Here is a 12,088-nt window from a genome sequence, read left to right as displayed (position 1 = left end):
TTCCTTCCCTCTTCTGTCTTTGCACGTGTGGCATGTGCCAGCCCGAAACAGGACATACTTTGCAATTCCCTTTCATGGTGGCAACATCTGAGGTTGCATCCGCACATCGGGGCTTCAGATCGACTGGTGGTGAATGAGCAGGTTCCGGCCGACGTGATACTAATTGCTAACCTGACACGCCAGATTGTTAGCTTGACTCTCACATCCATCTGGGAAGTTCCCAGTAGAAACTCTTTCTAAATAAAAATGGGATGTTCCATCTCAGGAGACATCATTTTTCACGCAGCTCAACTTGCCTTTTTTCTCCAGAACAGCTGGAGCAAAGTGGTGCACACTAAAGATCTGACTGATGATGAGATGGAAAAGTGAACGTGGCCAAAAGGTCTGGAGTCCAGAGTGTGGGCAGGAGAAGAAACTTGACGACTGGTCCTTACATGCCGTGACAGAAGCCAGGATGATTTGTGCTCCTCAGTTGGTAGCAGACGCTTTTCTATTGTTGTTGATGGGATGTGGAAAGATCAAGAAGAGGAGTAGGGTAAAAAAGAGCTTGAGTTTTTTTCTCAAGGATTTAATGAAGTTGTGAACAATTTTCTTTTTTTTTTTTTGGTCTTCTGCTTTTGGACTCAATGGAAGAATGAAGAGTGCCTCTTGCTTGTGGGAGTGCACTCACACAGTCAACCATTTTCCATCTGTTGCGAGCCTTAAGGAGTCCAGAAATCACATTTGGTGCAATGCGAGTGAGGGGATGACGAGCGTGGCCTGGTTAGATAACATTTGTGTCGGGCCATCCACACCAAAAACTCTGTGGAAGACGTGGAAGCTAAAAAAAGCTGGCTATGTGTTCCTTTGGACTCCTATTTTCTAGTAGTTTTAGTTTGTTTGTTACATTTTTTAACATTCCACCTGATATTTTAGCCCCACCAGTCACAGCAACATTGTTCCTTGTTAGCGAAATAGTGCAAGATTGCACCAAAGCACTACATTTGGCCCACCTGAACTGGTTTCTCGCTGCCAATTATCTCCAGAGGTGAAAAGGCAATTGGAACCACTTGTGTGTTTGTGCATTGCGATGAATGGCCCTCCTTTGGCGATAGGAGCCACTTATGTGTTTGTGCGTTGCAACAGATGGCCCTTCCATTTTTGACATTTCTTTCCCTTTTGTTTTGCAGTGTGCTGCTTTGTAGTTCACAAACGCTGCCACGAGTTTGTCACCTTCTCCTGCCCCGGAGCCGACAAAGGTCCCGACTCAGACGTAAGTTGTGAACGCTTTGGCCAATGCTCCACCGTGCCCATCTATAAAACGAAGAACGGGAGATCATTTCTTCTTTTGGGTGGCCTGCGGTGAAGGCGTGAATTGTCAGTGACTCGATTTGCTATTTCTCACTGCTGATTACTAAAGAAGAGAAGAAGCCAGACGTTGAAGCTTTCTTTTGCTAGCGTGTTGCTTCTCGTGTGACGGGATTAAATATTCTGCGGCTCAGTCTAAAATAAGATGGCAGTGTGGGCAACTGCTTTGAAAACGCTTTTGTTTTGAAGTCATAATTTGCCTCCTAATGTGAGCAGAAACCTCAACTTGGGAGCACTTCTGCAACACACATCAATGTGCTAATGTAGCAGCTCACTAAATCTGAGCTAGATTTATGACTCAATAACACCCGTGTGTCCGTCCATCCATGGTACCACGACGCCTCCATCTCTGCTCATCATCTTCTGAACCAGTGAGGCGTCATAGCTTTCTCTGACACGCGCATGCATGCGGTCGCCCCCTTTTCACTCCCCGGGTCACCAGAATGGCGTCATGCGGGCGGCAGATGCTTTGATCAACTCGCATGAGGCAAAGGGAGCACAATTGCCTTTCATTCGGCCTGTCGTGTAGCGGAGGCGTGTACCGTTTCAGGGCGTCAAGGAGCACTCGGGAACCCGTGACTCAGGCCGCCAGTGACAATAGGGAAGCACGTTACGTGTGCACCAGAAGGGCCCAAAAGGCGTCCCTTACAAATCTAGGGCTTCATTTCATGTCAGCGCTAGATTTGCAGGAGATTACACTTCGCATGTCGCTTGCTCGCAACGCAAAATCCTCTTTGCCACCATCTGTCTTCCTCCCCTGATGAGAGACACGGCCGCGTGGCGTTTGACAATGAGTGTGTTAGCACATTTGCGTTAGCACGTTTGCATAACGTGTCCTTCCATATTGGGACTCCATCAACTTCAAATTGATTTTCAGGATTTTTCTTTGTTTCAATCCAGTACCGTTCAAAACTTGTTATGATGCCAATAAATCACGGCAACACTTTGTAAAAAGTGTCAAACTCGCTACCACGCGCAGACAGCTAGCAATGCAACATCCTTAAAAAACAAACAAACAATTTGTGTGGCTGTGCCTGTTGACCGAGAGGGCCACGTGCACACATGGAGGAGGAGAAAAAAAGAAAAACCGAGCAGATCACACACAAAATTTGGCGCTCTGCTTCCAGTCCGGTAGTTCAAAATCAGCGGCAGTTTATAACGTCAATTACCAGAGGCTCACTTTTGCCCAAAATGTCAACAGGGACGTGAACACACCTTCCGAAATCCGCCATGTGGCCTTTGTCAGATATGGTTCATCCAACAAAATTCGAGGCTTGCGTCACACTGACGGGCCGTTGAGCCGACACGTGACACAATTTCTTCTTTCTTCCCTTCTTTCTCCTCACGCCGTTCTTGAAACATGTGCCACTTGCCACTATCGTCTCTTCTGGAAATCAACTCTTTTCTTCAGCGGGCATGATTCTTGATTGTCAAATGATCATTTAGCTTTGTTAGGATTTGTTGACAGTAACCAGAGGGAGTGTTCCACCTTTGCACTGTCCATACAATATTAAGTCTCAATGTGCTCCCAACGGAGCCTAGCATCTATATTTAGCAGCCATCCTAATGTCGGTCTTGAGTAATTACATCTCCACAGCGCGGCGGCGGTAACCTGCAGCAACAGCTGGAAAAGCTGCAAGCACTTACGCAATTGCAAATCTCTTTCACTCTCGATGCTCGGTGAGCAGAGACGCTCAAAGCGCCGCGGAGGCCGACATTCTCTTGCCTCATCGACACGTGGTGGCCCTGAGATACGCCGACTAAACTTGGATGGAGACCTTTTGGCGTGTAGAGGTCGCCCCAGAAAAAAAATTGCAACATTAGATTACATGTGGCGATGCGCCCAACGTGCTTGCTCGATAAGTCGTGAAGCTAGAACATTTTTGTCTGACAGATAATACATTATCCGTATTAATAACTATACTGTATATAATACAGTAATGGCAATTTCAATTGAAAGATAATACAAGAAGACTATATCACGCAACATTGCAACATATTTCATAATATTCATAAATTGAAGCTTCGGTGGAATATTAGCTTGAAATGAAAAAAAAAATCTGTTTAACGCCAGCAAGTTTTTATAGGTCAAACTTGAAAAGATCTCCAAAAGGTGACACGGTGCAGGCATTTTTAAAAACGATGGCTCTGCAAGTGTGTGCGCAACTGCGAGCAATTTCTTGGCTGCGTGTTTGGTGAGCACTGCAGGTGTCCGCATTCAAAGACAGTGAGCCGCCCAAACAAGAGTGATGGCTGCTTCAAACAACACAGACTGTGTCCGTCCCCTCTCGTCTGTCCAGCCGTGCGTCAGCTAATGATGCCGTTACGTAACAGCAGCATGTGCGCTTTTTCGTTGTTAACGTTGTTTGTCCCCTTCTTAGTTACCATCGCTTCTCGTTTAAACTTGGAAGCCATTTTGCCTAAATTGAGCTGGCGGACCCGAGACGACGGTGTGACGGCTAGCTCATTTCGTTTCCTCTCAGGCCGTCAACTTGATGGAAACATGCAAGTTTTGGAGAACCGCGGCGATGATGCACCCGCGCGCTTGAAATAAGACACGCATGCTTGAGAATGCAATTAGTGGAAATCCTCCAGCACTCTTATTACTCTGTGGAGTTTTTTTTCTCCCCCCCAGACGCTGTAGTCAGTGTGCTGGCTAATTAAAGGCTGATGATCATGAAAGATAAATTGGAGTTAAACGCACCAATCAAAGCGCATGCCAATGACGTCCGACTAACTAGTGGGCGTACTGAAGCCGTTTTCATAACCGTAAATGTGTTGAGACGTGCTCGTCTTGGTAAGGCAAAGAAACACAGCAAATTGGAGGGGCTGCGGTGGCAGTGGAAGTGTTATGAATTGGGTCCTTGGAGGCCCCCAACGCACATACGTGCACTCGCCAGAGCTGTTCCGGCCAGTGGGATGATTTAGAAAAGATCAAATCAAGGAGAATTGACAAAACCCATTACACTCACACAGAAGCTGCTGTCAGCCACGGCTCTCACTCATGCACTCGCATGTATACTTGCTGATGTCACACGGCAAGCCCCGCCTTTTCAAGGCTCACTCACACGACATTATTTACTTTATTTCCCATACGTGGTATGCTTGTTTTTTCATGTTCCAATATGTTAACAATGTGTTTAAAAAAGCGTTTCAATACGTTTATTTCACTGTGAAAAACAGGGGAAGTAGGCATTATTTGGCTGTATTACTTTTCTGTTAGTGTTTGAGCATCTCGCAGTGACATGATCGCAAAAGGTTACAAGAAAACCACGCTTACACACACACACGCGCGCACACGCGCGCACACGCACACGCACACACACACACACACACACACACACACACACACACACACACACACACACACACACACACACACACACACACACACACACACACACACACACAGAGCTGCCCTAGAAATGTCAGCACAACGTTTTTTTTTATTTGAGAGGAAGCTCGTTTCTTTGAAAGGTGGACTCCAAAAAGTTCACCTGACATGTTTACCTCTCCTGGGTATCCCAATTGACCCAATTTGATTGTTAAAAGTTAAAGTTAAGTCCCAATGATCATCGTCACACACACATCTGGGTGTGGTGAAATTTGTCCTCTGCATTTAACCCATCCCCATGTGATTTTGATCCATCCCCTGGGGGAGAGGGGAGCAGTGAGCAGCAGCGGTGCCGCGCTCGGGAATCATTTGGTGATCTAACCCCCCAATTCCAACCCTTAATGCTGAGTGCCAAGCAGGGAGGCAATGGGTCCCATTTTTGTAGTCTTTGGTATGACCCGGCTGTGGTTATTGTTACGGCTCCTCAAGAACAACCGCCCGCTCTATCTTATCCCCAAGAAAGGGACGGGAAAGGCTGGCGAAGGTGATGGGCTCTGTTAGCTCCTTGGCGATATGAAGCATAGGAATGAAAGCGTGTCGAGTGTCGCAAAGATCTTCATCCGATTTAGCTAGCTTGCTTTAATGAGTCATTTAGCAGCGGTGCACCAACGAGAGCCTCCACCTCGCCGTGAATCCGGCTGAAGTGAATGCTAGCGGATTAATCCATGGGCTCCACCTGCCTCCTGCAACTTTGCCAATGCAAATTAAAAATATTTTAGTCAACGTTGACGTTGTGCTGCGCCTTCTTTTTGATGTGTTGCTTGCTGTTGACATTTCTCCAGTCCTAAATTAATTTTGATCCTTTGCTTGCGGCTAAATGGCAAGATTAACAATGAATGAATGAATCTTTATTTCGAACATGATTTAAAGAATAAAAACAATAAAAAACAAACAACAAACAATATATATCGCTGTTCGAAAAGGAGTAGGAAGAAGCGTAGGCTTATCATGTCCTACCCCTATCCAGAACAGAAAAACAACAAAAACATCTTATAATCCAAAAGTTTAACAGTAGTGACCTTCATTTTCCTCTTTTTGGTAATTTGCAAATATGATTCCATTATACATTTTTTTAAATAGAACTATATTTCTGCTTTCCTTCATTTTATCTTCTAGTCCATTCCACACAGTTACTCCATAGGATGATATGCACCTGTTCCTGAGATTGGTGCGAGCATACCCCTTATCAAAGTTAGCTTTTCCTTTCAAATGATATTACTTATCTTTTTCAATAAATAATTTTTGAATGTTCCCTGGGAGTTTGAGTCTTTGCTCGATACATTATATATGCCAGTCTAAATTTGAATAAATCCATTAGCTTTAAAGCGTTTGATTTTAAAAACAAATTATTTGTATGATCTCGAAATCCAACCTTGTGTACAATTCTCATAGCTTTTTTTCTGTAGTATAATTAATGGTTATAAAGTGCTTATGTATGCATTTCCCCATATCGCCACACAGTAAGTCAAATATGGTAAAACAAGACAACAATACAGAGTATACAACATTCTCTGCTCCAGAATATGTTTTGCACTACACAGTACTGCAATACTCCTTGCTACTTTGGTTCTAACGTATCTTATATGAGGTTTCCAACAGTATTTATATTCTAATATTACTCCGAAAAATTTTATCTCATAAATTTGTTCAATATTGACATTATCTATTGTTACTTGAACCTGTGTATCTATTTTACGGTATCCAAATACCATCAGTTTGGTTTTGTCTACATTCAATGATAATTTATTAATGTCAAACCATATTTTTAGTTTGAACAATTCAGTTGTAATTGTCTCCAATAGTATCTTTAAGTTATTACCAGAACAGAAGATGTTCAATTTGTAGTTGACACCTTACAAATATCATTTATGTACAGAATAAATAATATGGGGCCCAACACTGACCCCTGTGGGACTCCACATGATGATATATTACCCATCTTAAACTGTTGTCTGTGAGTAATGTAACTTTTTAACCAGTTTAATACTACACCTTTCATCCCATATCTTTCCATTTTATACAATATGTTATGGTCAATGGTATCAAAAGCTTTTTTCAAATCAACAAATACTCCTACCGCATATTCCTTATTGTCAATACAGTTAGTTATTTCTTCCGTCAAATCCATTAGTGACATAGTTGTTGATCTATTTGTTCTAAATCCATATTGGCTGTCAGTTAACAAGTTGTGTATCTCAGTGAAGCTATCCAGTCTCACAATGAAAAGATTCTCCAAGATTTTAGAGAATTGACATAATAGAAAAACAGGTCTATAATTTATAAAGAGATGTTTATCTCCTGTTTTATACAGTGGGATAACCTTAGCCATTTTTCTTGGGAAGGTACCTGTTTTAAAGGACAAATTACAGATGTATCTCAGAGGATTTACCACTCCATCAACAACTTCCTTAATTAAGGCCATATCAACATCATTCCTATCTGTAGATGTTTTATTTTTGCATGATTTTATAATATCTAAAACTTCTTTCTCATCAACCGCTCTCAAAAACATTGAACTTGGATTAATTTCAATACCATCTCCTACTGCTCTTGCCAGCTCTATCGACGGGTCACTGATACCCTCAGCCAATTTCGGTCCTACATTCACGAAAAATGTATTCAAATCATTGACTGCATTTTCCATATTGTTTATGTTCTTGTCATTGTCCATGAAGCGTTCCGGATACTTTGTGTTAGCAGCTCCTTTCCGGATAATACTGTTTAAAACCTTCCATATCCCTTTACTATTGTTTCTATTTTTTTCTGTTAACTTGCTGTAGTAATCCTTGCGCCTCCTCATAATTTGCGTCATCTTATTTTTATATCTTTTGTACTTAATTTCTGTCTCTATGGTTCTATGCTTTATAAATTCTCTATACATAGAATTTTTCTTTTTATGGCATTTTGTAGACCTTTTGTGATCCATGGGGACTCTGTACAGGACTGTTTCCGAAAATTATAATAGTGATAGTTTATTTTCTGTAATGCAATTAAAAAAAACAAAAATGTCATACATTCTGGATTCCTTACAAATCAACTGAAATATTGCAGGCCTTTTATTATTTTAATATTGCTGATTATGGCATACAGCTTAAGAAAACTCAAATATCCTATCTCAAAATATTAGAATATCATGAAAAAGCAAACAAGTAGGGTATTCAACTAATCACTTTGTCACGGATCGGAATGGAGCAGGGCGACCAAATGCAGCTTGGGTTTATTGAAGGGAACTCAAAAGGCAAACTGACATGTTTAACAAACAATAACTTGACTGACTGACCGGGACGTGAAACAAGAAGACAGCAGAACATGACGACAGCAGGACATGACGACGACAGAAGGACATGACGACGACAGAAGGACATGACGACGACAGCAGGACATGACGACGACAGCAGGACATGACGACAACAACACAATGATCCAACGGGGAGTGAGGAGCAGACAGGACTTAAATACAAAACATGAAACACGAGGCAGGTGACCACGGTTAAATTGATTGAGGTGACACAGGAGGGGAGGGGCGACGCGAACAGAAACTATGGCAACCCAGACACATAGCAAAACTGGGGACGAGACGTGACACACTTGAATCGTCTAATTAACTCGAAACACCTGCAAGGGTTTCCTGAGCCTCCAACCTTTCGTCAATAGATCTGCTCTGAAAGCACTCAGGGATTCTGATGTTCTCACCCTCCTGTAAACGTTACTTCCATCCTTTACATTATTACAATCACAGTCATAAACCACAAAAACAGGCAAATGGTCACTTATGTCATTCAGCAATAACCCACTAATGATATTGTTTTCCAAGTTATTTGTGAATATGTTATCAATGAGAGTGGCACAATGTGATGTTACTCTGCTTGGCTTGGTGATCATGGGCAAGAGACACATACTAAACTATGTATCATAGAACTCGTCTGTCTGTTTATGTTTGTTGGGATTCAGAAGATCTATATTGAGATCACCACAGATGAAGTTCAGTTTCTGATTTGTATTGGCAAATAATCCCTCCATAATATCCTTAAAAATGTCAATGCTGGAACCAGGAGCTCGATAAACACAACTAACAATTACATTTCTTTTTTTTCCCATGTCGATTTCTACGGTAATACATTCCATCAGCGATAGTTACAGTCATATTTTCGATCACCTTGAAGTTGAGATTCTGGTCACAAACAAGGCCACTCCCCCTCCTTTTTTATCCATCCTACTCTTGTACTTGAGTTCATAACCTTTTAACTCAAAATCTGCACCCTTCTTAGAGTTAATCCAAGTCTCAGAAATAGCTACAATATTGAATTGCTTCAATATGTACTCCTTAATATGTTGAAAATTGGCGTAAAGACTTCTGCTATTAAAATGGATAATTGACAGTCCTTGATTTACATTGATTTTGGCATTAAATTGGTCATCTGTATAATACCCACAATTGCTGTTTACATTCTTAAAGAAGTTGCTATCAGGGTCAATGTTATATTCAAATCCATGCATGTTATGTTCAGTGAGTTCAACTATATCAGAAGAGTCTAATGCCATTTCAGTCTACAGTCATTTCCACAGGTAGCCAGTCCATAATAGACAGCATTGTTACCTTGTGTAGTTGTCAGATTGTCACTGATACTTGTTCAATTCTTCTAAACTTCTGACGACCATCACTCTGCATTCCTCTGGCGTTCCGTTCAGCTTTATATAAACTTTGCAGTTTGCTGTCCATGTGGATTGGATCTTTCTGTTCTTTCGTTAAAAGCGAGCTTTCTTGGCGATATCCGCATTATTTTTGGTCAAGTGCTCATTCAGGTAAACGTCGGATCCTCTCAGCATTTTCTTTTGTTTTAACAGTGCCGTTTTATGTTTTCGGTTTGCAAATCTCAGTATTACAGCAGGTTTGTCGCTGGTCCTTCTCTGCAGGAGTGGGTGACAGGCCTCTATGCTATGCCCGTCCAGTTCTATGCCCTTGGATAGGAAAAAAGCTGTCACCTGTGGTTCCGCGCTGGTTGAGTTGGCCTGGTTGGTGTTAGGGTTTTCCAGGTTATCTTTATCATAGGATTATGTTGGAATGTAGACTATAATGATTAACCAATCTTGTCTTGCTCTCACAACGCAGTAAAATAAAGTGGTTGCATTCTCTGCTTGATTCACCAGCTGCAGAGGAAGCAATCAAAGTTGTTCTGTTTCCCACAACATCGTAAAACACCCCCTGCTCTGATCTTACCAGAGGCCGGGGGTTCACCAAACCTGTCAACTCTCAACCCCCACTCTGTTTCTCTTAATAAATATCCTCTTGCAGGAAGGAGAGTTCAGACCTCCATTCAAACATCGCTGCACGCACAGCGACGAATGGACTCTCCACCTGCAGGTGTCTAAAAGGACTTACTTGTCTCCCGTGTGGTTCTTGCAAAATAAGTTGGAGTGAGCAAATCTCTAACAGTTGGTCTCATCAAAACCCGCCACCGCCCAGGCAAATGACCAGGGTTTAATCGCAAGTCCAGTGACATGTCATTCATTCTTGTGTATTGCTCGAGGTCCGACACTCGATTTTCCAAATGTGCAATTGTTTTGTCCTTCTCATTGAGTTGTAGTTGTAGCGTTCTAACTTCTTCAACCAAGTTGAGAATTATTTTCTGCTCCAGTCTGACGGCCTCCATCTCCGCAGTCAGAAAATCGAGCGCTTCCTTTAGCTCTTTTTCCACTTTCGTCGGCATGGTAAATAGGTTTAAAAAGAGTGTCCAACAGAGTTTCAACACTGGCTCAGAGGCGCCGTGATGGCAGCGCGTCCAAGCTAGGTGGAAAATACTGCTCCAAGCGTATTTTCCTTTCACTCTTGAGATCCTTGGTTTTGTTAATTCCTCTCCACGTTCGTTTCTTTGGCTCTTGAAAGCTGCTGCGTGGCGAGCGTTAGCTGCGTGGCGAGCGTTAGCTGCGTGGCGAGCGTTAGCTGCGTGGCGAGCGTTAGCTGCGTGCCTGTGAAGTACAAGAAATAGCGGCAGTACAGGGCTAAGAGTGCCTGGCACTAACAACCAGTTGCAGATGGTGACTGCTTTAGCTTAGTGTATTCAGCAGAGATGGGACCAAGTCACACATGTGCAAGTCTCAAGTAAGTCTCAAGTCTTAACCTTCAAGTCTCAAGTAAGTCCCAAGTCATTTTTTTTCTTGGGCAAGTCAAGTCCTTAAATAGGTCAAGTCAAGTCCAAGCCAAGTCCTTAAATAGGTCAAGTCAAGTCCAAGTCAAGTCACCTTATTATTGCAATTTTACCCGCAGAATCTGATCTTAGTAGTGAAAAGACAAGATATCAGTAACCATCATTGTCCAATGTGTCTAACCTGTTTAAAAAATATGACAATAATTTGGATTTGCACTGTAATTACTGATATTCAGTAAAATACACCATGGAATCAAACAAAAAAGAAATTACCTCATACAATGATTTATTGACAACTCAATCTAAACAAATGAACGTCTGCCGACAGTGTCTGACACATTTGAATTGTAAATATGAAAAAATAATCAGAAAAATATCTGAAAGAAGAAACACAAAGAGCATTAGAAACATTTTATGTTTCATCTGTAACATCTGGAGACACCAGAGCTCTATAAACTTCAATTTTCAACATTGTCAGACATGTTTTTGTTGCATATCTCGCACTGTGCTGTCCGTCTTTTGCCGTCATAAAAGTAATTGCGATAGCCGAAGGTGATGACTCGCGATACTGCTCCCGCTCCCGCTGACATGTTTGCGCATGTCTGATATAAAGGGGCATGATTCTCCAATAAACACGTTCGGTAGGTAGAGAGGGCACGACTGATTGATCGACAGGGTAGTGATCCAATCATGACAGCGCCATTCTCAGCCTGCGCTCCTACCGTGTTATCGATATTATTTATTTAAATGTATTATTAATTTTATATTCAAACTGAAAACATAAACTAAATAACACTGAAGTCATTCAAGTCATCGTGTCTCAAGTCAAGTCCTGAGCCTTTAACTTCCAAGTCCAAGTCGAGTCTCAAGTTTTTTCATTTTTTGTCAAGTCAAGTCACAAAACAGCGACTCGAGTCGACTCGAGTCCAAGTCACAGTGACTCGAGTCCCCATCTCTGGTATTCAGGTACTTACACACAGGGGATCCACCTGGAGCCCACTGTCAAAGTCAAAGTCAAAGTCAGCTTTATTGTCAATTTCTCCACATGCCAAAGACACACAAAGAAACCGAAATTTCGTTCCCTCCTATCCCACGGTGACAAGACATGGCTCACAACAGACAAACAAGTAAACAAGTATAACAAAAGCGTGCTGAATAAATAATGAATAAATAACACAACAATAAATAAATAAATAAGAGG

At 42.1% G+C, this 12,088-nt stretch overlaps 1 protein-coding gene across 1 annotated transcript in view; it reads left to right on the top strand.

The window, feature by feature from the left end:
* Window positions 1-12,088, top strand: part of prkcab (protein kinase C, alpha, b) — a 50,923-nt gene that overhangs the window by 11,617 nt on the left and 27,218 nt on the right. Inside the window, exon 3 of the mRNA XM_049744224.2 lies at window positions 1,170-1,252. Within this exon, the coding sequence (XP_049600181.1) occupies window positions 1,170-1,252 (83 nt within the window). The remainder of the gene's footprint in view (window positions 1-1,169; window positions 1,253-12,088) is intronic.

The sequence above is a fragment of the Syngnathus scovelli genome, chromosome 16, assembly GCF_024217435.2.
Source record: "Syngnathus scovelli strain Florida chromosome 16, RoL_Ssco_1.2, whole genome shotgun sequence".
NCBI classification, from domain to species: domain Eukaryota; kingdom Metazoa; phylum Chordata; class Actinopteri; order Syngnathiformes; family Syngnathidae; genus Syngnathus; species Syngnathus scovelli.
Note: the sequence above shows the minus strand (reverse complement) of the source record. Positions and strands in the feature narration are given on the sequence as shown.